At 52.3% G+C, this 26,669-nt stretch overlaps 1 protein-coding gene across 7 annotated transcripts in view; it reads right to left on the bottom strand.

Moving 5' to 3' along the window:
• Nucleotides 1-1,574: 1,574 nt before the first annotated feature.
• The window catches only part of TSPAN15 (tetraspanin 15), a 79,069-nt gene continuing 53,974 nt past the window's right edge, over nt 1,575-26,669 (bottom strand). For 3 of the 7 annotated variants that reach the window (XM_027130047.1, XM_027130044.1, XM_027130048.1), the window contains exons 2-8: nt 22,349-22,534; nt 21,020-21,094; nt 11,770-11,865; nt 9,070-9,186; nt 4,426-4,469; nt 2,797-3,083; nt 1,575-2,401 (exon numbers count right to left, since the gene is read on the bottom strand). In XM_027130047.1, the coding sequence (XP_026985848.1) occupies nt 2,244-2,401; nt 2,797-3,083; nt 4,426-4,469; nt 9,070-9,186; nt 11,770-11,865; nt 21,020-21,094; nt 22,349-22,414 (843 nt within the window). In that variant the 5' untranslated portion in view covers nt 22,415-22,534 and the 3' untranslated portion in view covers nt 1,575-2,243. Of the gene's footprint in view, nt 2,402-2,796; nt 3,084-4,425; nt 4,474-9,069; nt 9,187-11,769; nt 11,866-21,019; nt 21,095-22,348; nt 22,535-23,136; nt 24,833-26,669 lie in introns of those variants that run through there. The other 4 variants (XM_027130042.1, XM_027130045.1, XM_027130049.1 and 1 more) reach the window with 4 other exon arrangements.

Genomic DNA, 26,669 nt, shown 5'->3' on the forward strand with positions numbered 1-26,669 from the left:
CAGCCAGAGCCAGGGTGCCACGAGGCCACCAGCCAGACACAGAGTTTGACCTGGGCTTGAATGCACTGGTCAAAATGGGGACCAGGCAGAGGCTCCAGCAGCGGCTGCAATGGCCACCCCATGGGGACAGCTACAGTAACAGCCGTCCCAGGTTTTGCACGCTTAGTACCATGTGTCCATACGAGTCAACAGAATCAGTACAGCAGAGGGGCTGCATGCCAGGAAGATTCTACCCAGGTTCACATCATGGCTTTGTCACTTACCAGCCGTGTGCTTTGGGCAAGTTACTTAACCACAATATGCCTCAGTCTCTCCTCAATAAAATGGAGATAACAGGATTTACCACATACAGTTGTAAGGATTAAAGGAGTTAATATCTATGTTTAGACAAGTTTCTGAGACAGAGTGTGCTCAGTGATGTGCTTGCTATTGTTGCATTATTCTATCCTTTAAAAAAAAAAAAATCCCTCTTCTGCCCTTTCCTACACATCAGAAAATGCAGGCTTGTACATATGGCCAACCAGGCCTCCCACCTCTTGTGGGTGAGATGGGCAGTTCCTTTAACACTCTTAAATTGAATTCTTCAGGTTTGGGGCTCATGCTGTTTATTTCTATTGCCCTGGCTACCAAGAACCTCACAGCAAATCTAGAACTCAACTCTTGGGGCAGGAAGGCTTGGGTGGACTGATCCACGCAGGTCCTGCCGTCTCCAGCAGGGGGCGACCAGCACCATCCTTTGCTAGGCAGTGACCACCGTCCAGCCCCACCCCAGGCCCTGGAACAATGGGCTGTTTACAGTCCGATGCTATCCAGGTGCTTTCATCCTCTCCCCGAGAGTTCCTGCTGATGTTGGGGGTAGGGCCTCCCTGACCTGCAGAGACCCTTGCTGGTCAGGCCTCTGGAACCCCCAGGGGCTTTTGAGCCACGTGTAGCCTCTGGAGGAGCAGGTGATAAGTTACCAAAGACCCACCCACCTCCAAGTCTTCTGACCTCTGGCTCCTCCATCCTGAGTCATGTCCCCCTGGTGCTGACCCCTGACCCTCCCATCCCCAGCCCCTGTGTACTTCTGCCATGTCCTGCCCACACTCACCAGTTTTTACTAAATAAAGCACGTTTTGTTTGGTTAAAAAAAAAAAGAGTCACTCCAGTTCTATAGCCCAAAGGTCAAGGGTGGATCTGTGGGCACTGCTCCTTCCCGGACCCCTGACTTTCCTAGTTCCCATCTACCCCACTTCCCGGAAGAGAAGACTCATGCCAGTGTGGCTTGGCCTCAGTTTCCCAGTCTGTAAAATAGGTTGTCATCTCTGCCTCTTTCCCTGAGGTTTCCCGCAAGTGAATTCCTGGCAGGAAGGATGGGCACCGGAGGCTCCAGGCCCAGTCCACAAACCAAAGGGTGAGAGAGGCCATTCCAAGCTGGGAACGGGCAGCCTCGGTTGATCCTCCTGGGCCTCAGTGTCCCAAACTCTCCCAAATCTTGGTCTCAGGGTGGCTCCCCTTCAATCTTTGCACCAACAAGGGGTTTCCAAGCCCAACTTGGGGTCTTCCTCACTCTCGACCCAAACGGCACAAACAAAAAACCAGAAAAAAAAAAAATCATGTCTTTATTGTCTGATTAATAAACTGGCTTGGAGGGGGAAGAGGAATGGGGGAACAGCTAGCTTTGATTAGTCGGAAACTCCTGTTAACTGTGTACAAAATGAATGTTATAAAATCAGGTACAAAACAGGGTCAACAAAGCAGCAGCCCTGGGGTGGTCTCAAGGTACCCGGGAGGCTGAGAAACGGACCCAACGTGGCCTCAGGGTGAGGCCGAAGGACTGGGGCCTGGGGTCTGCACCCCACCCCTCTGCTCCTTCACCTCGGGGCACACATGCTCTCCTCCCTCCCCGATTACAAATCACTACAAAACTGCCCTCAAAGGGGCACAAACACCAAGGCCAAGGCACTACCAGAAATGAAATGGGTTCGGAGCCCAGCGCCAAGCTCCCCCTTCCCCAGCAGCCGGAGCATGGAGGAGGGGTGCCCTGTTCCCCACGCCCAGCAGGGTGGGCACGCACAGAATTCCGCAGCTGGGGAGGGGCTCCGCCCCCCAGACAGGCGGTGGCCTGGGAGCCCTGAGCAAACACAGCCATGGCTTTGGTCAGTGCTGAATGTGGAGAGAGGGGCCACAGTCCTATCTGGCCCCCACGACGTGGCCTGCGCAGAGATGTCCTGTCACGGTCCTTCTGGAGCTGCCGCCCCAGGCTACGGCCTTAATTGGGGTAGCACATGCAGCACCCCGTGCCTGCTGCGTCCACGCTGGGTTTGGTGCTGGGTCCCAGGAGCCCATCGGTGACAGAGTGCTCCGTGATGATGTCCTCCACCCGGGTGATGTACAGGAATGTCAGCAGCACCCCCAGGAACTGAGGAGAACGGGCAGGGCGGGTGAGAGCCTGCTGGCCATCTGGGTGGCCCTCTCCGGCAGTCCCGAGCCCCCACTACCCCAATGGCCCCAGCCTGGGCCCTCCTCTGCGCCTGCCGGGAAATCCCAGAGACCCTCCATTCTGCGACTCCTATTCCCCCCCCCCCCCAGCTATGTCACTCACTTTCTAGGCCATTCACCCCCTCCTTCCAGCCCTCCAGCCCTCCCAGGGTGAGCCCAGGTGGCTGGTCCAAGAGCTCTCTTCACCCCAGCCCTTTGTGCCTACTCTGCACTCTGTAATCACCAAGCCACACATCATCTGAAGCCACAGCCTGCCCACACCATCCCCACGTTTAGCTCCCCTCCCTGGGGGCCGGGGGGGGGGGACCAGCACACCTGGGGGAGCAGGATGCCTAGCAGGAGGCCCGCCATGATGGTGTAGTTGTCCATGAACCAGATGAGCACGGCGTTGGTGCAGCCCCGCACGTAGATGACATTCTGCACGCTGAGGCGCTGCCGGGGAGGAGCCTGGCTGAGCACTCGCCTGGAAGCCCTGGTCCCAACTCTGCCACTCACCCCAGGTCCAGGCGAGTCCCTCAGCCTCTCTGGGCCTCAGTTTCTTGTATGCAATGTGATGAGAAGGTGGCTCTAGATCACTGGGTCTCAGCAGGCGGTACCGCTCCCTAGAGAGCACTGCGGACATTGTGGTGGCACTTCCGGTTATCACTGCGATCGGGGCTGGGGGCTGAGGGACTGTAGAGCTCAGGGCAATCCTACTCCACGGACAACTTCCCAGACTACCTGCCTCTTAGATGTCCCCTGGGCATCTGGATGGGTGAAAACCCATCCATAATTATCTGAGCCCAAAGCCTAACTCCAGGGACATAAAAACCAAAGTGTTTTCTGCATGTTTTTACTATGCACTGAATTCTGTAGAAAGAATATTAGATAAAGTAAGGGATAATTATACTTTATTTTGTTTGCAACTTTATCAAGAATTGTTCACCATTTTGAAAAACCATGTCAATGGCAAAAATACGCCCATGGTAATGCAAGTTGTCCACACAACACCCCTGCCAAGTATCAGAAGCCCCTGGCAGTGTAAACACCCAACCACTTCGCTTTCTCTATCTAGTGCCTGAGCACGTACGTGTTGAAATATGGTATATGGTTGTAAATTGTTTTATCTTATTTCTCCTTTTATCTCAAATCATTACGTTACCTGTTTTGGAATTACGTGTGTAGGTAGGTTATATTATCTGTGAATTTCACTTTGGAATAATAAATAGGGCATTACCAAGTGTTTAATGTAAAAACTGGCCATTGGGTTTGATGGCTGGAGAATCACTGCTGGTCTGTGGCTCTGCATGTTAAACGTGTGTCAGAATCACCTGCCGGCGCCACCCCAAGAATGCCCGTTTCTAAGAAGTTCCCAGGTCGGGGGCGGGGGGGTGGAAGGCGCTGCTGTTGCTGCTGGTCGGGGGACCTCACTGTGAGAACCACTGCTCAGAGGCATCTCAAGTCGTCACTATTTTCAGCTTCCTTCTCAGCACCACCCCAGCTTGTCTCCAAGTCCAGGAGAAATGCCCAGGAAGCTGAGCCAGGAGGGACCTTCCAGAGGCTCTCTTCCCCAAGGGACTCCTGGGTCCCAGGCTGAGGAAGCCAGCGTGCGTCGTCTGCAAATGGGCAGCTCCAAGGGCAGAGGCAAGCGGGTGCTGAGCGCGGCCGGGCACAGGGACATGCTGGGGGCACTGGCAGGGGCACGGTGGCCTCGGTGGCCTCACACGTTAGGTGCTCGGCACATCCTGGCAGCCAGCCTTTCCCAGCCTGGGGGGATTCTTGGCTCCCCGAGTCCTGTTCTGGGTAAGGCAGAAAACCTGGGCAGTCCCTGGCTCCTTTTCACAGCCAGGAATGTTGGGAAATCTCAGCAGCCAGGAGCCTCACCCCTGGTAGCCCCTCTGATCACCCTGGAGATGGGACAGGAAGGGCAACCTTTCTGGAGGAAAGAGATTTCAAAGACGTTACCTCCTTGTCAATAGTTCTGTAGCCGCACATGGTGTTGACAACTTCTGTCTGAAACAGAAATGTGTATTAGCTAACACTTACATAGTGTTTACCGTAGAAGACATTTATTCCCCCTGACCCCCATTTTATAGTGCACAGAGAGTTGCACTGCCTAGTATGGATGGAGCTGAGATTCCCACCCCGGCTGGCTCAAGTCTGCATCTTAACCTCCCGCCTCCAAGAAATGCACAGGGAGGACAGGCAGGAAGGCCAGTTCCATGGCGCTTTGGTGGGAGGCCCACTGCTCCACCCGTGGCAGCCTAGGAACCCAGAGGAAAGGGCACTGCCCCAGGCTCCCTTAGTGCAGCTGCCCCAGAGCCCAAGCTTTGCTGATATGGTTATGGGTTGTCTGAGGTCAGGGCTGGGCTGCTCCCACTACGCTGGCTCTTATGAAAGAAAATCCCAGACCACAGCCAGGGCCCTGGCCAGCTGGGGATTACCTGACGGCAAAGCCAGGCCTCTGACCACACTTCCCTGTTCCTGCAGACAGCCACCCACCAGTGGAAGGACCGCCCAACCTCCTTCCTGGGAAGAGAGCTGCTCTCAGGAACTCCCAGCGGCTGACTAATCTAGGCGCAGGGGAAGCCGTGGTCGGCCCTAGACCCATCAAATCTCTTCCCAGCAGACCTATAACACAGGACTGGCAGGGGCACTTCCCATCACTGCCTGAGCCCTTGTATAGTTTCCTCTATTTTCTAGAAGGTGAGAGAAAGCTCGATGTCCCGGTCCCATCCCTTCACATCTAAGTGAAAGCTGCTGTGGGACCAGGGTGCCACAGGTTCCAGCAGTAATGCAGGACAGCAGAGTGGCCAGTGTGGTCTCTGGCATCATGTTACCTGGTCCAGGTCCTGCTCTGCCACTTAGGAGCTCTGTGACCAACCTTAGGTGGGCTGCTGAGGGACTAGCACATGCAGGCACTCAATAAGGATTTGTTGAATGAATGAATGATGAATAGCTTCCCTGGTCTCTTCCATAAAGCAATGGTGATCTAAGAATGTACCCCACGGAGCTATTTTGAATATAAAGTGAGATATACACGTAAAGGGCTTATCCCAGGGCTGGGCACATGGCAGAACACAGACACGCTGGCTGGAGTGACTTTGGACACGATCCCAGGCCCTGGAAGGCAAGGAGGGCTGTCTGCTCTCTTTCCAAAAGAGTGGGTTGAACCTCAGGCGTCATCTAGATCTGTCTAAATGTCAGGGCCTGATGTGTGGGCAAAATAACCTCTCTCAGTCTAGACTGTCCCCCAGGAGCCCTCAGACCCCAAAACACCGAGCATCCACTTCATGTCAGTTGGCATTTGTGGCCCCCCAGGCCAAGAACATGACCCCCAGGGAGAAGGTCAGGCCTGGGGAGCAAGTGCACGAGGGCATGATGGGAACAGGTGCTTCCTACCTCATTTGTTCATTCATTCAGTCATTACTGAACAAATACTGAGCACTCATTATGTACCATTCTCTGTTCTAGGTGTTGGGAATATAGAAGAACAAAAAAGCGTCCTTGCCTTCATGGAACTTTTATTCTAGGGAAGGAGACAGACAATGAACATAATAAATAAGTAAGCTATATGGTATATAAGAAGATGACAGGAATAAACTTACTCTTCACTGCGCTTCCAGCCCTGGAGGTAGAACCACAGCTCCTGCCCTTCAGGGAACAGACATGCAGCAGCAGAGGCCTCCCTAACCCTAGAGCCCAGAACTCTTCTCTAGGCCCCAGGGTGACTCACCTAGATATCTATGCAAACATTAATTCTGGGTGGTTTTTTAATGAGATTAACATTTTTTGTTTTTGTTTTAATTAATTTATTTAGTTTATTTATTTTTGCCTGCGTTGGGTATTCGTTGCTGCATGCGGGCTTTCTCTAGTTGCAGTGAGCGGAGGCTACTTTTCATTGTGGTGCGCGGGCTTCTCACTGCGGTGGCTTCTCTTGTTGTGGAGCACAGGCTCTAGGCGCTTGGGCTCCAGTAGTTGTGGCGCACAGGCTCAGTAGTTGTGGCTCATGGGCTCTACAGCGCAGGCTCAGCAGTTGTGGCGCACGGGCTTAGTTGCTCTGCGGCATGTGGGATCTTCGCGGACCAGGGCTCGAACCCGTGTCCCCTGCACTGGCAGGCAGATTCTTAACCACTGCGCCACCAGGGAAGCCCCCAATGAGATTAACATTTAAATCAGTAGCCTGAGTAAAGCAGATTGCCCTCCCTAACGTGGGCGGGCCTCATCCAATCAGTCGATGGCCTGAATAGAAAAAAAGGGCAGCCCTTCCCCCAAGTAAGGGAGAATTCTTCCTGCCTGACTTCAAACCTGAACTGAAACACTGGGTCTTCCTGGGCCTTGAGTCTGCCAGCCTTAAAACAGGAACTACATCATCAGCTCTCCTGGTTCTCAGGCCTGTGCACTCAGACTGGAACTAAACCATTGGCTCTCCTGGGGCTCTCGCTCGCCGACTCACCCTGCAGATCTTGGGACTTGCCTGCCTCCATAATTCCGTGAGTCAGTTTCCTATAATAAATCTCTTTACACACACACACACATCCTATTGGTTCTGTTTCTCTGCTGAACAAGCCAGCAAGTCCCTTCCGAGTGGGACACTCCTCATGTAGTGCCTGGTGCATGTGGAGGGTATGAAGACCTGTTCCCCTTGCCCCAATATGGGACAATTCTGAAGGATCATCCCAGGACATTCCTGGAGAGGCAGCTGAGGCCCCCATTGAGCCTGCATCATTGCTCAACCTCTCCCTCTGTCCAGCCCAGCTTCTGTCACCTCCCTTACAGGTGTCAATCCTGAGCGCACCTCCTACTAAACCTCCTGCTCACTAACCAGCGTGTCAGAGCCCACTTCCCGGACAGCCTTAGCTGTGACACCTGGACCACTGCACTAGCCCCTAACCAGACTCCCCACGTCACCTCTGCTCCCACAGCAGACAGGGTGGTCCTGGTAAAGCCTAAGTAAGATCTGCTACTCAGCTACTAAAGCCCTGTCACTTGACTGCTTGTCACTCAAGGGAACCTAAGTCCTGACCACGGCCATCAGGGCACCCATGACCTCCCTGACTTTGTCTGCCACTCTCCTCCCCCACACGTACTCTGCTCCAGCCACACTGATCTCTGCACTGTTTCTCAAACTCACCAGGGCAACTCCCACCTCAGGGCCTTTGCACTTGCTGTTCTCTCTGCCAGGAGTTCCCATCCCCAGATACACATGGCTCACTCCCTCACTTCCTTCAGGGTTTTACTGAGAACCTACATTCTCAGTATCTAAAATTGCAATCCTCCACGCCCCTGCTTTATTTTTCTCCTTAGCATTTATCATCTTCTAGCATACTATCTCTTTTACTTATTTATTTTTCTTGTCAGTTCTACCCACTAGAAAGAATGTCAGCTCCATGCAGGCAAAAGTTCTCTGTGTGTTTTCTGTATCCTCAGAATGTAGAACCACATCTGGCAGGTCCTCAATAAATACTCGTTGAATGAATGAATGAATACAAGCTGGGCTTCCACATTTCAACCTGGACCTTCAGGTGCCACTGCCTTGGGTGATGAAGTTCAGGGTCACCCCCCTGTAGGCCTCCCTAAAAATCCCAGGCTCTTCCCCAGCACTCCCCTTGCACAGAAAGCTACCCTAAAATGGCAGCTACAATTTCCAAACAAACCTCCCCTCCTGGCCCAGCCTTTTTAGGGCTAATGCACTTGGCACTGGCTCCCTGACTCACTGGGTGAGGCCCCCACCCCTACCAGCAGCTGCGTGGTTTACAGAATCCGGAAGTGGGCACAGAATGGTGGAGCATCAGAAGAGAAATTTTCCATGACTCTTCAGGGTGTGAGTAATTGCAAAGCTCTCCGCCTCATTCCAACCCAGAAGCCATGCAGTTTTGGGACACATTAGTCAAACACAGGATTGACCAAGCCTCTCATTTATTAGCAGTGACAGCACAGGGCAGCCTCCCAAGTGGCCAAGGAGGCAACAGAGCTGAGAGGATCCCACTGGGGAGAGGCGGAGGCTGACGGTTACATCACCAGACCCCTTCCAAATACCCTGTTGCTGATGGTGACCAGGACGTCAAGCCCAAAGTCCACCAGCAATGCCCACAGTGCAGGCCCTGCTCTGGTCCTTTGGCTACGGCTGTCAAGCCAGCCACCCTGCTAAGCCCCCCGGCCTGGACCCTCTCCTACTCCTTGCCTGGCTTGCACAGGAGTCCAGGGTGCAGCTCTGACAATGGCTGCCTGAATTTCATCCCAGCCCCATCAACCTTGGGCAAAGCACCTAACCTTTTGATTCCTCAGTTTTCTCATCTGTACAGTGGGTGAAATAACGGTACCTACCTCACAGGGTTGTTGAAAAGACTAAATGAGTTAATACAACTAAAGAACCTAGAAAAGGCCAGCACATGGTAAGTGCTCAGTAGATGTTAACGACCGCTACTAATAAGACAAGACTTCCCCGCCCCCCTTCCCAGATTCACCCCCTTTAGTAGCCCTCGAGGCTCAGGAAGCCTCGACAATGACCACCACCTCCTGCCTGCCGCACCCAACCATCCCCACCACCCGTCCTGAAAGGTGAGAGAAGTGTCTGACCAGCCGGCAAGCCCCAGGAGCAGTGGGTACCGTGTTTCTGAAGCAGCAGGTGTAGGGCACCCCGCAGGCCAGGGGTCCGGGGGCACTGCAGTCGTGGTACTGGTTTTTGCTCCAATCTCGGTAGTCTTCTCCGCCACAGCACTTAAACTGAGGGATGAAACAAGCGGGGAAGAGAGCTGCCATCACCGCCGGGGCCCCGGGCAGACGGCAGGGAGGGGCCCTGCCGGGGGATGAACGATGTGATTTATCATGGGGGTCACCCTGGTAGGGGGAGCTACAGGCAGCAAATGAGGCATCCGTTGTGGGGTCAGAGTTCGCCAAAAGCGGCATGGCTGCCCAACAGGTAGTGAGCGCCCCGTCACTGGAGAGGCATGCAAGCCAAGGCTGGGTAGCCTTTTGGTGGGATAGCGGGGTGGTGACTAAACACTGGAGGGAACATCCTTCCTTGACAACCGGACTCCATCTTCACATCCCCAGGGCAGGTGCTCAACCCGAGGAGCTGGCCTTTAAGGTCCCGGAGAACAGGATTCTAGGCAAGCCCCACAACCCAGGGGTCCCTGAACCACACTGACCTTCTCCTCACCTGCCCCAGCTCTGCCTGTCCTGCCCTTAGCAAAGGGGCACACACCTCACACCCTGGCCTGGGCTCAGGACTGAAGCGATGGCACAGCTGGCATCATTTTCCCCTTAGCTTAGCCCCTCCCTGCATCTCCCCCTGTACAGATGCCAACGCCTGGGGGAAGCAGTTACTCCACTGAGATGCTGGTGTGTGCCGGGCATTGTTCTGTGTGCCAGAGAGACAAGGGGCAGCCAAAGCACCACAGCCCTGCCCATATGGGACACATCTGCAGAGGGAGACAGAGAGGAATCAGCGTTGTGAAAAGGACAGTGAGGTAGTGCTGGGTACCAGGGATACGGCAAACAGGGGAAGGAGCGGGGAGGTCGGGAAAGGCCTGAGGAGATGTCATTTAATCTGAAATAGGAACAGGAAAAAGCCGGTCAAGACATGCAAAGACCCCACGCAGAGACGAGGTGGTTATATTTCAGCAGCAGGTGTGCCTGGAGCAGAGCCAGCAAGAATGGAGGACATGAGGCCAGACCATGAAAGCCCTGTCAGCCAGAACCAGCAGGGAGCTGGGATGGTATTCTGAGTGACGGAAAGTCACTGCAGGGTTTATTAACCAGGGGAGTGATATGATCCAAGGTCTTAGTAAAAACACAAAGCAGATACCCTTTCAGAGTCCCCATAGAGCCTTTTAGGTTATCAGTTTGAGGGATCTGGAAGTGCCTCTTTGGGGTACAGTGCAAAGGGCATTTGCTTTGCCATCAGACAGGCCAGAGTTCAAATCCTCACACTACCGGTAACTCCATGCTGTGTGACTTTGGGCAAGTCAGTGACCCTCTCTGTGCCTCAGATCCTCAACCGTAAAGCAGGAAGAGCAACGTCAGCTTTGCACAGCTGAGCTGAGAATTACAAAGGGAAGCCATGCATGAGGCATTCAGCACCAAGCAGGGTGCCCAGTGAGCATGAGTCATCCCGCCATTCCACCCTGGAAGAAATGAAAATTGCGAGCCAGCTGAAGGTTGGTTCCAATAAAAGCATTTTGCTCCACTTGATGGCCAGAGCTGGCAGGCACATCCCTGGCAAAGAAGGGCCTCCCGGAGGCTGCACCTGTTGTGACTACATGGAAGGCCTGAGCCAAGGGTGTGGCCACTACGGGTGGCCCTGGGCGCGGTGAGACATTTGTCCCCACTGAGGGCTAGCACGGGGATCAGGCCAGCTGACGCCCCCAAGGTCACATCCAAAGAAGCGCTGCCAGGGCTGAGCAGGCCCTCGGCCCTCAAACTCTGCTTGTCCTCCCCTAGTAGGACATGAGGATGATGACCACTGCAGCTGACACGGACCTAGGTCTCATCATTTGCCTGGCACTGCTCTAACCACCTCTGAAACAGGTCGAGGCAATCTCGCAACGACGCCAAGAGGAAGGGACCATTAGTAGCCCCTTGAGGCAGATGAGGAGGCTAAGGCGCAGGAGGACTAAGTGAGGTTGATGTGTAGAAGCCCCCCGAGGGCAGCAGCTTGCCCTGCAACTGCTATTATTATTACACCCACAGATTCGGGTGGACCTTGGGAAGAGGGATGACATCCCCAAAGGACAATTATCACATTCAAAGAAGCGTCATCAAGGAAAAGGAGAAGTCTTGTGCTGGTCCCCCATGCAGGGGGAAGTGGAGTCGGGGAAGAGCTCTCTCCCCGTCGGGGCTGTCCTGGACTTGGCAAGGCAGTGAGCTCCCCATCACTAAAGGGTCCTGGCAGGGGGAACTTCGAACTGGGTGGCTTGGAGGTCACTCCCACCTCAAAGAAGGAGGATCTTTACCCACTGGAGATGGGGCACCCTGAGGCACTGCCAGGTGGCTTGTAGCTACCCCTGACCTTGTTCTTTTTTTTTTTTTCCAGGAGGGGAGGGCCCGTGTACCTGGAGAGGAACAGGTAGGGCAAGTATATTGTGGGGGAAGCACACGGGTAGAGAGCTGGTTGAGAAGGTCAGGCCCTGGCATCCCTACCCTTGGCGGCCATCCATGGCCCACCCTTGCCTCCCAACGTGGCCAGCCACCTGCTTTGGGAATGGATAAGCCATGTGACCCTCACCCCGACCCTCTTGAGCAGGGTCCCCTGTAGGGGACAAAGGGCATGGGAGGCAGATGTCTGACCCAAAGCGCCTGGCTCACCTCCTTCTGAACAAAGTCCATGATGTTTTTGAAGTCCAGATCGTCATAGTAGTTCTCGATTCCTCTTCGAATGTTGTCATTCAGAAAGTCGATGGTCTATTTAGACAGAGAAATTACAAAGGAAGAAGAGCACACATCCCCAGAGTCCCACCCGAGATTTCCCAAAAGTCGGGATTGAACCAGAGTGCCCACATGCCCAGGTGGCCCCTGCCCCTACCTGCACAAAGCACCCCTTCCACGCCCCCAGTGCCCATCGGATGCAGGAATGGTGCACCCCATTCCTTTACAGATCAAACAACCCATCCAGGCCAGGGCTGGGACTCAGCTGCTCAGGTTCCTGGCCTGGCGCTCCTTCTACTGCCAAAGACAGGCCTGTGCTGGAACCTTCCCTTTGCCCTCCAGGCCTTCTCTCCACTCTTCTCTCCTATCCAAGCTCTTGTTCTACAGATAAGGAGGCCCAGAGAGGGAGCTTGATTCTCCCCAGATCACCGAGCAGGTCTCAACTCTGGTTAGGGGCCCGGCCAGGTCTCCTGACTCTCCTCCGGGCCTCTCTCTGTCACTGCAGGGAGATGACAGGGCCCACCTCCCTCTCGGGCTGGGACAATCCCCACCGGGAAGGGCGCTGGCAGGCCGCCCTGTCCCAGTCACACTGGGCCTTCTGGATCAACAGCCCGGCTGTTGTACTGGGATCCAGGAGTACAAAAGGCCCCACAGCAGGAAGGGATGGGGCGGGAGCGTGGGCAGCCTAGCTCCACACTGGCAGCGACAATCGGGGCTTTCAGAGCAGGAAGGCCCGTGTCTCATCAGAGATTGTGCTGGCACAAAGGGTGCATTCTCAGCTCTGGAGCCGGACGATTCCCGCGGGAGGTGCCCTCAGGGTACATGGGGACAGCAGGGCCCTGGGTTCCAGGCCCCAGCCTGGGACTGCAGGCCCCATCACAGCTACTCCTCCTCTCTGGGCCTCAGTTTCCCACTTGTGAACCAACCCTGCAGGCCTATGTTTAAGACACCTCCGAGCTCTGAAGATCAAAGACTAGGCTGCGAGGGGCCATCAGGCCTCATGGTCCCTGCAGCCACGCAGGCCTCGGGCACTTCCTTTAACTTCCGGGCCTCCATTTCTTCCTCTACGGAATGGGGGCTGGCGGTGGGGGAGAACCCTCTGCCTGGGAGGGGTTGGAGATTCAAATAAACTAAATCTACAAAAGTGCTTAGCAGGATGCCAGGCACGTAGTAAGCCCTGCTGCTATTGTGATAGGTCTTTCTTCTTCCAGGAGACAGATACCCTGTGGTATCACTTCATACCCATTACGTCATCAGTGGAAAATGGCTAATCCCAGAAGAAATTAAGGCCCTAAGTCTTGTCCAAGAGCTGGGCCCTAGCCTGGGACCCCTCACAAACACCCTGCAGCCCAAAGTGGTGATGTGACGTGTCCAAGGTCACCCTGCTGATCACTGACAGAGAGATGCTGGAACCAAAGCATCAAACTCCCGGCCTGATACACTTTAAGAAGCCAAGATAAGTATCTGTATAACTGATTCACTTTGCTTTATACCAGAAACTAACACAACATTGTAAATCAACTATATACTCCAATAAAAATTAAAAACAAAAACTCTGTGTGGGGATAGGTTATCCAAGGTAACTCCTCTGTAAAATGAGAAACAATGTTAACAGTCTTAGACTCATAAAAGATCATGTGTTACCGATGATTAAAGCGAATACGGAAAACAGGAAAAAAAGAAGCCAAGAACAGAACCCAAGGTTCAGATTGGGGCCATCTCCCCAAACCATCTCCAGTATCAAAAAGAGAGGAATGAAGGATGTGACAGCCATCTCCTTCCTGAAACTCAGACACTGCTCAAAGCCAAGGTGACAGAGGAGACTGGCTCAGGGAAACCTATCTCTGTGGCCAGAAGGAAAACCCTCTGCTGATGAAAATCAGCCGCTCAGGAGCAGACCTGGGAGCTGCAGGCCTCGGGAGGCACAGGGCCAGGCCCCTTCCCGTGTGAGAGGCTCTGCAGTCACCAGCCCTCAGCCCTGCCCAGGTCTGGCACTGGATCCCACCCAGGGCAGGGGCTCAGTGGAAGAGCTGCTTGCTGGCCACTCGACCTGGGCAGAGCAGGAGGCTGTCTGGCCTCAGGCCACCCTTCCCAGAGGCTCCCAGGTCCTGCAGCCTTTCCGACCTTGGGTACCTGCTCCTCTGGGTGATGAAGGGACAGGCTAGCCAGCTGGAGCATGGTTGGGGGTGTCGAAGAAAACAGGACACCAGGCAGGATCAGTCTGTCACCCAGGGCAGGGCAAGGGAATGAGCTCGCAGCGTTCAATGGCATGGTGTAAGGGGCCCTTGGCTGAAGTGAGGTGCAGGGGCTGATGTCCAAGGTCAGGGACATGTCTAGGACCACTCATGGGAGGCGGGGTGGCTTCCTTCCACTCTCAAGGCACTGCGGACCGTCCTGGTCCACCTACCCCAGCCCATCGGCTCACCCCTCAGCCCTCCCACTGGGTCACATGCTGTTAGGAAACAGGGTGGGATGAGGGCAGGAGGCCCAGGGCAGGGAGGAAGACAGGCGGCAGAGGGGACGCTCAGTGGCCCAAAGGGGAAAGGCTCTCCCTCCCTCTTTGGTGAGCAGCCCTGACCTCCCTCCCCAAACCAGCTCAGTCTCTGAGCATTTTCCAAAGGCACGGACTCCAAAAGAGCCCTCTTTGTGCAAATCAGGCCTTCCATCTGGTTAGCTGAACTGGGACCCTGTGGGGAAGGGAGGCCGCGCTGGAGGCCTCTCGGGATGGACAGGAGGAACAGATGGTCCCAGGCTCCACAGGCGGCAGCTGCCCCCAGTTCCCATCAGAGAGCTCTTTAGGTTGTGCCGGTTCTTGCACGTGTGCACTGCCTTTGGCACCGTGCGTGTGCGTGTGCGCGTGCATGCCCATGCCAGAGACGTGCGTAGAATGCTTGGGTGGTTCCTGTGGGGGTGGAGGGCATACAGGTCATTAATTAACTCTAATTAAGTGTAAAGCACGGTGCTTATATCCCACAACGTCCTGAGGGACTGGGGGAGCCGCTGAGAGGACGCGCTCTGTGGGAGCATGGAAGGGAAAAGAGAATTCTGGCTTCCTCTGCTGCGTCCAGAGGCCAAACGCACACAGTGCCAGCCCCACCCTGCTCTAAACCAGGTCACACAGCAGGGGCAGCTCCAATGAGGACTAGAAAACCACCTTTCACAAACGGCTGGCATGGCCTCAGAGGCACGTGGCCCGGGCTAAATTAAGCAGAGAGTGAGCAAGCATCAAAGGCCATGGGATTTTCAGAGCACATTGTTCAAGCCACCAGACTCAAGCTACAAAGAGCTGCCCTTTCTAGTTCTTTCTTTTAATCTAGTTTTAAAGATATCTGAAGCCTCTGCATCACTGCTCTCAGTGGAGGCACTTGGAGAGTTTTTAAATGAATGAGGAGAAGAGCGAAGGGATGTCGGATTTCTTCTGGAGGTCATGAAAATGTTCTCAAATCGAGAGTGGTGTTGGTTGCACATATCTGAATGCACACTTTAAATGAGCGAATTGTATGGCATGTGAATTAAATATCAATAAAGCCTTTTTTTTTTTAGCCTAAATAAATGAGGAACTGGAGGGGTGGGGGACATGGGGCAGCAGCTCCCCCAGGACGGCAGGGGTGGAAGGGCTGGCTGGCAGCCGGAGCCTCCCACCAGGCCTCTGGGGACGCAGCTGTCCTAGTTTCCTACAGGCTGCCAGCCGGCTTCCATCACTTCGTGTCCGCTTCTGAGGCCCATGCTGGGGAGGCCCAACACCTGGCAGCTCAGCTCTCATAACGCAGAGTCGGGTGCTCAGCCTAGGACTGCCTTCCTCCCTTAGTGCCTGGGCTGAGCCAGCATCTCTGGGCTCCCCACAGTACCCTCAGAAGGTGGGGATCCATCCTCGTTGCCTCCAGACCCCAGCCTCTGCTCCAGCCCTGAGATGGGCCCCATCAGACAACCAAGGGTTGAGAGGAACCCAGGGAGTGAGAAGGAAAGAGGTGCAAACTCTGCAAGGTTCTCTGAATACCCGGCTGGAGGTCACAGGATTAATCCCCATGGTGGGAGAGGGTTATGCTTTGGTCTCCCAGGTGTTTGGGGCTCCAGCTCTCACTCCCACAGTGGGAGGCACCAGCTATGGGAATCTGTCCACAACAGTGCAGAACTTTCTCTACTTTCTTCTGGGTGGGAAGGATATATATGCTCAGGTGCTCAGCCAGGCAGGCCATGCTGTCTCCTTTCTCCCTGCCCTGACCTCACGGTCACACCCAGAGCCCGCTCGTGGCAGTGCCATGATAAACAGGCTGGGTGCTGCCCATCATTCCATGGCCTGGTGTTAGGTGTGACCACAGCACCCTCTGATCAAGGCCAGGAAAGTGGTCGCTCCCCTGACTGTTCTGGTGGTAGAGGGAAGGAGGTCGGGGATGGGTAAAGACGTACCAGCTACAGCCCAGTGCCCTCTGGGTGTCCCTGCTCAGCCCTGCCTCACTGGGAACATACGGTCAGGAGCTGCCCACCTCCAAAACCCCCGACACCCTCCAGAGAGGCTCGGGACAAGCTGGGGTGATGGCAGGTCAAGAGCGGTGAGACCCAGACAGCTGTGGAGGTCATTCAGGTTCTCTGCCCCCCACTGGGTTCAAGGTGCTGCACTTCTGCTTCTAATGCCCGGGCCCTTGGGGCCAACAGCTCTGCACCCAACGCACGGCCACTCGACCCTGCACAAGCAGAAAAGCTGCTTCAGTCCAACTACTGGGTCATGCCTGGCAGCAGAAGCCTCATCCAGGGGCAGCGGTTGATGGAGAGTTTCTTCCTTACACTCTGGAGTCTGTTTATCTTTCGCTGCCTGGCAGTGACCATGGTCTGTGCACCTTCCTGAGAACCCTGTATGAAGTTATTAGCCTGATGACTTGTCCTCATTTGTCACCACAAGTGGATTCTTAGAGTTAAGAGGTAGCCTGCAGGGCTGGAGACTGAACTTATTACATTGTGATTCAGAGAAATCTGTCTTCTCCTCTTGGTGAAGAAAAACTGGAGTTGGGAACTCACCTCCTCCTGGAACCTGACCTTGACTGTGCCTCACCTCTTCCTCCATCATATGCTGCCCCTTTCTGCCACCATCAACAGCCAGGCTGCTCCTTCCCTATCCTCGCCATTGGCCCATTTCTTGTTTTACAAAATCGCATGGCATTACAGTTGGCAGGGACATCATTTTTCTTTATATGGTATTTTCCCCCTTGATTATAAAAAAAGAAAAAGAAAATTTGGGAGCTAGGGAAAAAAAGAGTCCCATCCCTCAGAGGAGATATGAATTAATATGTTAATATTTCTATTTCCTTCCAGGTTTTTCCAGGCCTATGTTTTTCATTGTGGAGATCTTACTGCACTTAGTTTTGTATCTCATTTTTTAATTTTTTGAATTATGTATCACGGGCATATGACAGCACAGCCCATCATGAGCCTCCAAAGAGCTGAGATCCCTGAAGGTGAAGGTCCTTCCTGGGTTGCACGCTGAGACCTTCCCGACAGGGCCCCATGAAGGGGACAACCCACCCAAGGGGAAGGAACACACTTCACCCCGTGGTGCCCTCAGGGTTTGGGGATAATGGAAACTCTCACCCCTGACCTCAGGCCCACGGCATCCTCAGCTGTAAGAGCTAAGGGTCCCTGGAGGTTTCGTCTTAGTTCTCTCCCTGGAAAAGAGTGGTGTCACAGCCCCTGTTGACCTACCCGGCACTGGGAAATAAGTCAACCGCCTTTGTGAAAGCACCTGGGAAACCAGAACTGCTGTTCACTTAGGGGATTGTTTATTAAACCACTGATGCTGCTAACCCTGGCCTGGACCTGGGCTTTAGTCAGTAAAGCACTCATAACTCTGGAAAGCTGTGGGCTGGCCAGGAGCCCTGCTGACTGCACAAAAATGCATCCCCATTCGCAAATGGAATAAACATCTCTCTCCCCTCAGGGCTGCTGAAAAATGAACCAATACCCTGGAACTGCCAGCCCAGAGCAGATGGTCTGAAAAGCAGAAAAGAGAAAAAGGGAGGAACAGGTAGCAAAACTAGATTGGGAAGACAACCAGTGGGACAAGGCAATCTACAGATTCAATGTGATCCCCTATCAAAATTCAGATGGCATCTTTCACAGAAATAGAAAAAAAAATCCTCAAATTCATATGGAACCACAACAAACCCCAATAGCCAAAGCAATCTTGAGCAAGAGGAACAAAGCTGGAGGCATCACTCTTCATGATTTCAATATTGCAAAGCTATAGTTACCAAAATAGTATGGTGTTGACATAAAAATAGACACACAGGTCAATGGAACAGAATAGAGAGCCTGGAAATACACCCACACATATATGGTCAACTGATTTCCAGCAAAGATGCCAAGAATATACAACAGGGAAAGGACAATCTCTTTAATAAATGGTGTTGAGAAAACTGGAAATCCATGTGCTAAAGAATGAAATTAGACCCTTATCTTATACCATAGACAAAAATCAACTCAAGACGAATGAAAGACTTAAATATAAGATCTGAAATTGTAGAACTAACTCCTAGAAGAAAATATAGGGAAAAACTCCTTGACATTGGTCTTAGCAGTGATTTTTTGGATCTGACATCAAACATTATAGGCAATGTCGCCTATAGCAAAAATAAATAAGTGGGACTACATCAAACAAAAAAGTTTCTTCACGGCAAAATAATCAAAAAAGTAAAAAGGCAAACTATGAAAATATCTGTAAACCATATATCTGATAAGAGGTTAATATCCAAAATATACAAGGAACACTTACAACTGAATAGCAAAAAACCCAAATACAGTTGACCCTTGAACACTGTAGGGATTAGGGATGCCAACATCCAACACAGTTGAAAATCTGCGTACTGCTATGTCTGCCTCAAAAGCAAAGGAAATGATAAATAACTCACCCAAGGGCAGGAAGCTAAAACAGCTTAAATAGAGTCAGGACTCAAACCCTAGATCTTTTGACTCCACATATTGTAATCTCTAACCGAACATAAACTTTTCCTCACACTTAGTTATTTAAGGATCTGTAAAATGAAATACAGGTACTATATTTATTGAAAAAACTCTGTGTGTAAGTGGACATACACATTTCAAATCCATGTTGTTCAAGGGTCAACTGTAATCTGAGTAAAAAACAGGCAGAGAACCTGAATAGATATTTTTCCAGAGAAGACATACAAATGGCCAACAGGTATATGAAAAGATGCTCAACATCACTAAACATCAGGGAAACGCAAACTGAAACCACAGTGAGATGTTATCTCACTCCTGTTGGAATGTCTATTATCAAAAAACGAGAGACAAATGTTGGTGAGGAGAAAAGGGAACCTTTGTACACTGTTGATGGGAGTGTAAATTGGTACAATCATTATGGAAAACAGTATGATGATTCCTCAAAAAATTAAAAATAGAACTACCATATGTGGTACAATCCCACTTGCAGGTATATATCCAAAGGAAATGAAATTACTATCTCAAAGAGTTATCTGCCAGGAAAAGAACTCTCATGTTCATTGCAGTATAATTCACAATTGCCAAGATATGGAAACAACGTGTCTGTTGCCAGATGAATGGATAAAGATATGAGAGATACAGAGAGAGATACAGTTATGTAGATATATAGATATACGTATATTCTCCATTGTGTGTGTGTGTGTGTGTGTATATGTGTGTGTGTGTGTGTGTGTGTGTGTGTGTGTGTGTGTGTGTATATAATGGAATATTATTCAGCCATAAAAAAGAAGGAAAACCTGCCACTTGTGACAACATGGGTGAACCTCGAGTGGGTTATACTAGGTGAAGTAAGTCAGACAGAGAAAGACAAACACTATATGGAGTCACTTATATGTGGAGCCTAAAAAAAAAAAGTCAAACTCATAGAACCAGCGAGTAGAAAAGTGGTTGCCAGACGATAGGAGGCGGGCGAAATACGGAGATGTTGGTCAATGGTACAAACTTCCAGTTATAAGATGAATAAGCTCTGAGGATCTAATGTATAGCATGCTGACTATAGTTAATAATACTGTATTATAGGGCTCCCCTGGTGGCACAGTGGTTGAGAGTCCGCCTGCCGATGCAGGGGACACGGGTTCGTGCCCCGGTCCGGGAAGATCCCACATGCCGTGGAGCGGCTGGGCCCGTGGGCCATGGCCGCTGGGCCTGTGCGTCCGGAGCCTGTGCTCTGCAGCGGGAGAGGCCACGGCAGGGAGAGGCCCGCATACCGCCAAAAAAAAAAAAAAATAATAATAATAATAATAATACTGTATTATACATTTGAAATTTGCAAAGGGAACAGATCTTAAGTATTCTCACCAAAAAAAAAAAAAAAAGTTAACTATTTGAGGTGATGGATGTATTAATTAACTTGATTGTGGTAATCCTTTCACAATGTATACATATCTCAAATCATCACACTGTACAGTTTAAATATATCACAACTTTATTTGTCAATTATTCCCCATAAAGCTAGGGCAGGGGAGAAAAAAAGAACTGAAAAAAAGATTGGAAAGCATCCCTGAGCTGCCTCCATCTTCCTGTGTGCTCTTAGGAGGGCTTCTTAACCTCTCTGTGCCTCAAGGACTCCATCAATATGATGGGAATCTCCCCTTCCATCACAAAACAGGAAGAAGACCCCTGGATTCCAAGGGTGTAGACATGCCTGTGGTTAAGGCCCATCCAGCTGGTCTCCCTACTGTCCACTCTCCATTCAGCAGCAAGTAAAATGTGAATCAGACCACATCACTTCCCAGCATAAAACTCTCCAAAGGCTTCCTACTGCCTTTAAAACAAAAATCCAAGGCCCTACCTGATCTGCCCTAGATCTTCATCTTCTGCCCCCTGCCCATCACTCACCTGTTTCAGCCAAGCGGCCTCCACACTGTGCACAAACCCGCCAAGCTCCCTTCTGCCTCAGTGGCTCCCTCCGCCTGGACCTCTGTTCCCTCTGAGCCTTAGCTGGTTGGCTCCTTTTCAGCAGCATCCTCCCCACCTCCACCCCAGGCACTCTGTTATCAGCCTGTTTTGTTTTCTTGTTCTCCGGTTTACCTGTTCAGTGCCCATCGCCCCAGCCCAGTGGATGTTCCACGAGGGATTATCTGCCCAGCTCTCTGCTGCACCCCCAGTTTGCAGCCCTGGGCGCACACACAGTGCGTGACTAGCATACACATGGCTGATAACTGCGCCAGAGGCCCACCTGGTTCCGGAAGATCAGGGCCACCACGCCACCAACGAGCTCGATTATGAGGCAAATCCCAAGGATGTACATAAACTGGAAAACAAAATTCAGAGATTCACCTAGAGGGGAAGCGGAAGTGCCATCTGCGCCGAGCTCAAGCGCAATAAAGAGAATCACCTCTGTCGGAGCTCTTAGCAGCTCCTGGGCCTTTCGTCCCTTCCTCCTGTGAGGACACAGGATGTGGACACACATTCCCGGGAAAGCCTGTCGCTGGAGCTAGTGGTCAGGAAAAGGGACTCAGCTGTCCCAGCCAGACTGTTATCGAGGTTTGTCCCAGGGGTCCTCAGCAGGGTCTAGGTGGAGAAACACAATCCCCTCCACCCACCCCCGACCACAAGCAGAGCTGGTCCTCGCTCTGGCTGACCCAGAGGGGACAGGCTGCGCAGCATTTCCAGCTCTGCCTGCAGAGGCTCTCCACAGTGGCTTCCCAGACCCCCAGGGTGGGTGAGGGGATGCCTGAGGCTTAGAGGATACACCCCCCTTTATCACAGAAACGGGCATTGTCCAAACTGATGTCAATAACTTCCAGGCTCAGGCAGCACCGAGACTATCCTCATAGGGGCTTTTAGGGGCTTCCCGTGTGAGGGGGACAATGAGGTCAAACACACATGTGGTTGCAGAGAAAACAGATCCTCCTACCCGGCACCCCCCACTCTGGGGAGCCATCCATCTCCTGCCAGTAAGCGGAGTAGGGGAGTTGACCTCCCCTGACCCCAGGGCAGGCACTTGGCCAAGCAGGCCCATCAGAGTCCTAGGACCTTGGCCAGAGTTACCAGGAAAGATTCCCCGGAATCAAGAACCATAAGGACTGTTGGCCTGAGGCTGCTGGCCACCACTGCAAAGAGAGCCTGAGGACAGCATCAGGCGTCCAGCTGGGAGGTGGCGAGAGAGAGAGCCTGAGGGCACCGTCTGTACCCCCGGACCCAGTGTGGGCTTGCAGGTTACATGAGCTACTGACTCACCAACAACAACTCTTCTTGGTTTTGCTTGCTCTCATTTGAGTGTGCTTTCTCCCACCTCCAACCGACAGTCCAGACCAACACAGGGTTTAAGTAAGAAGAACAGTATTCAAATCAGCCTTTCTACGCAGAAGTGGAGGAGGCTGGGCACTCTTGGGCCAACGTGCACAGACAGGCTGACCCAGGAAACCCTCTAAAAGAGCTGGTTTGAGGCAAGGACTGAATAACTGGGATGCCCAAGGGCCCAGGGGTGCTCTCCCCAGCTCTCCTGGGGATGCCAAGGACCCCACCACCACCAGTGGCTGAGGGGTGCGTGGGGCGGACTCACCGCTTGGAGAAGGCACAGGTTGTCGCGAAGGGAAGCCAGCACGCCGATGAAGGACACGATGAACATGACAACCCCCAGGAGGATGAGGATGATGGCCGGGGCCAGAAAGGCACTTTCCAGGGTTTTGTATTTCTGCCTCTCGACCTCTGCATAGATCCCCACTGACAGGACCAGGCCCCCGATCAGCTGCGGCAAGAAAGCAAGGAGTGAGAGAGGAGAAGAACTGGCAGTCGCGTGATTTTCCTACAAAGGGCTCGTCTGAGGGCTGCGGTGTCTGCCGTTAGAGGGGCTCACCCCAGGTGACTGGATGCGAGGGAAACTGTTATGGGCTCAACTGTGTCCCCCCAAATTCACATGCTGAAGCCCTAACCCCCAGGACCTCAGAATGGGACTGTACTTGGAGATTGAGGCTTTAAAGAGGTAATTAAGTTAAAATGAGGTCTTATGACTAGGCCTTAATCCAATACAAATGTCGTCCTTAGAAGAAGAGGAGATGAGGATACAGACACACACAGAGAGAAGACCATGTGAAGACACAGGGAGAAGACAGCCATCTACAGACCCAAAGAGAGAGGCCTCAGAGAAAACCAACTCTGCCCACACCTTCGTCTTGGACTTCTGGTCTCCAGAGCTGCAAGACAACAGATCTCTGTTGTTTACGCCACCCAGTCTGTGGCACTTTGTTATGGCAGCCCTAGCAAACTAACACAGACCCTATTTGGAAATGCTGCTTTAGAAGAAGGTACTGGTGAGTCAGGGAAAATCCACTGGCTAGAGGGTCAGAGAACCTGGGTTCGAGTCCCAGCTGTGCCACTTGCTAACCCTGGGCGTTGGATAGGCCTTGGACCACATGAGTCTGTGCTCTCATCTGAAAAATGGCTGAAGTTTATCATTTCTGCCCTGCTCACCCCACAGGTTTTTGCAAGGCTTTTGTGAGATAAGGAAACTGGAAACACTGTAAGTCTGAAAGCCTGGGGCCCCTGGGATGCGTATTACACAGGCAGGTCACCAAGGGAAATTTCAGAACTGCTCGGGGAGATGGGCATTTCACTCAGCACCATAAACATGGAATTTATCTTCAGAAAGACTATCGGGAAGGCCGAAAGTCGGAGCAGGAGGGCTTTTCCGGTGAATTCTTCATCATCAACTTTCCTAAGGGTGGAAAGGTGATCACTGTAACAACCCATCAGAAAAAAACAGGCAAAAAAAAGCCCTTGGGGGACCCCTTGTTTGCTCTCAGCCTGAAAACTCTCATACTAAATCTTCAGGGAGACTGATCAGCTGACATCACCCCGAACCCTCAGATGAGTCTGTGGCTGCGCCGCCACATTGCACTGGGACCCGCAATAGTGTTCTAACTGGCCCCCTTCAGCCTGTTCTCCACAACAGTGACAGGCGAAACCTAATCAGGGCAGGCTGGTACTCTGTGCGCCAAGAGTAAACGCCACAACCCTAATCACAGCCTACGCAGCCTGTCTGAGCTCACTTCTCACTCCCCCCACTTCCTCACTCTGCTTTAACTGCACGGGGCTCCTCACTGCTGGTCAAACACACGAAGTGTGCCACCCCAGGGCCTTTGCACAGGCTGTTCCCACTGCCTGGAATGCTCTTCCTCCTGATCTCCATACGGCTCTATGGCTCCCTCCCTCACCTCCTTTCCGTCTTTGCTCAATCGTTTCCTGCTCAGTGAGGCCTTTGGGGTCATCTTGTTTAAATGTAGAAAATCCCTCTCCTTGAAACTCCCGATCCCATTTTCCTGTTTTATGTTTTTCCTTTGTAATTGCAAGTACTTAACATACTACATTTTTTGCTCTAGTTTTTAATTGTTTGTCTTGCCCACAAGAACATAAGCTCCATGCTAGGAGGGATTTTCGACCATTTCAGACATCGTCAGCACCCACAACAGCCCTGACATTTAGGAAGTACAACAGGCATTTACAATCAATGTCTGTCGAATGGATGCAAGCCAGGCTTCCCAAGAGACCCCCTTGGGTTTGAGTCTGCCGCTGTCTACCCAGCCTCCTTCCCGTCCAAGGATTCTGGCTTTCCGGGCCACACATTCCTGAGAGCAGATACCCTGGACTTCACAGAGCAGAAGGCAGTGTGGGAGAGGAGCTGGAAGCCATGGTGCTGTCAGCAAAGGTCTGAGTAAAGGAAATGAGGGATAATACAGACAAGATGTGGGCCAGATGTGCCATGAGCACAGCTACCCTAGAGTCAACATCTGGAACTCCTCAAGTTACTCCTGGTCTACCCCCGCCTTAAATTGGCTACAATGTGCCGTCAAAGTAGATCCCCTTGACTGCCTTCTAAAGAGCGCCAAGACTGTCCTGGGTAAAGGGAAGTGCCTGCTTCTCCTAAGCTTTGACAAGTGGCGGGGATGCCGAAAGTCAAACAGACCAACCTTACTTAGAAACACTGGGTAACAGGGGATTACTGGGAAGCCATCTCCCTCGGGTCCAGGGTTCTGCTGTATTTCTCAGCTAAGTGCCATTCCCCTTAGTTTGAAAGGATAATCTGGGACTACTGAGACCCACTCCCCTGGTCTAAAAGGAATGCCTTCCCAACACACATGGGCCAATAGGTGCGAAAGGCATTGACAAACTTGGCCATGAGCCACTTATTAACAAGTTGGCCATATCAGGAAAACTGTGAGTGAAATGATGTCATCCAAATTACCCAGTTGGGTAAATTTTTTAATTTATAAGACAGGATACACACACACACACACACACAGCCCTCTATAGGAAAATGGGGACCACAGGAAATAAAACCTACCTTTGATAGGGAAAGATTAACCAGAGTTATTTGGTCAGTTCATGCTCCAAACCCCAGAACATGGTGAAATCATTGTTCAAGGCTGGCCTAAGCCCTGCGGGTCCTCTGAGAACAAGGGCAAGCAGCTTTAGAGAGCCAAATCCTCCCCTTCCGAATTAGTGCAATTATAAGAAATCACTCACTCAACCCTAACCCTGAACCAGACACAGAGCCCAGAGATCCTTCCACCCCGGGGATCCTTCCACCCCTTCACCCTGGGGATGACGGTTAAAGAAGAACCCCACAAAGAGGTGACATCTTCAGAGCCCAGGCAGGAGTGCAGCCAACATGCAAGGCCATGGGGGCAACAGAGGTGGGGCTTCACCCTCTATCTTGGTGGAAAGTATGATTCTCAGGTTGTCACTGAACCAACAAGATAACATCTTAATATTTTCAGGATTGATTCCATATACTTTTGAGAGTTCTATGTTTCCTGTTGTGAAACAAAAAAAGCTCTTCTTGGGCAGGATGGACACAGGCCCTGACATCTTCCCAGTGCCCTAGCCTGTCCCCCTCCCTCCTTCCCGCTTGAGGCTATGCTTTTGGATTAAAGTACCGTAAACCATCTCCAAAACACCAAAGCTGTCATTGGCCTCCATTCTGAGCAGAATTGATCCCAGCCCTCTTTGTAAAGGCCAGTCAGTGGCTTCTTCTATTTTTATAAGCTCCCCGGAAACTCCAGAACAGCCTTGCCGGGAGGAAACAAAACTTCCTTTGGTCTGATCTCCCTCCTGTTACAAAAGATCACATTTTCCTTGCTAGTCAGCCTTGCAACATTTCCAGACCACTAAAGCCATAGGAAAGCTACTGTGGCAAACGCAGACCCAAACTTCTGGACTCCCGCACCACTGTGTGCTGAGCTGTCACAGGTTCGTGTCTCCTGGTCCAGCCCTCCCAGCGGCCAGCAGGCAGTCCCCAGGGCGGCTTCGCACACAGCACATGCTGATCTGGGCTCCTCATTCAAGGGTTCCAGGGGCAGTAGGCACGGGGAGAGGCCGGCATACCCCTCCCAGGCACTTCAAGATTTCCAAATGATATGTACATCTCCGAGGACATCAGTTTATGTTTCCATGTGAGTATAAAATTAACTGTTGATGCTAGCGTGCAATCCCATCCACTCTTCTCTGCTAATTATAGTCTCTCTTTGGGGGCCGGCCACTCCAGCTCCAGCGCAGGAAGTAAATGGCCCATTTGTCAAGCAGGACAGCTTCAGCTAAACATGGCTGGGGATGAGGGGCACACGGCCATGCCCATTTGGGGCCAAAGAGGCAAAGAACATGCTGCTGGTAGCCCACGGGCCAGGACCAGAGCCCCAGACTTTGCAAGCCACATGGCATCTTCAACAGGCTGCATGGGAGCCCTGTCGTCCATTGTGAACCAGGCCCAAAGGTCCCCTCTGAGCCCTGCAGCCTGGAACCGGCTTCTTCCTCTGCAGGTTGAGGCCCAGCTTCACGCAGCTGCTGGGAAGCAGGAGGCCGTGTGAGGCATTCCAGCACCTGCGTCG

The sequence above is a fragment of the Aethalodelphis obliquidens genome, unplaced genomic scaffold, assembly GCF_003676395.1.
Source record: "Aethalodelphis obliquidens isolate GAN/ISIS:26980383/991018 unplaced genomic scaffold, ASM367639v1 scaffold37, whole genome shotgun sequence".
Classification (NCBI taxonomy): domain Eukaryota; kingdom Metazoa; phylum Chordata; class Mammalia; order Artiodactyla; family Delphinidae; genus Aethalodelphis; species Aethalodelphis obliquidens.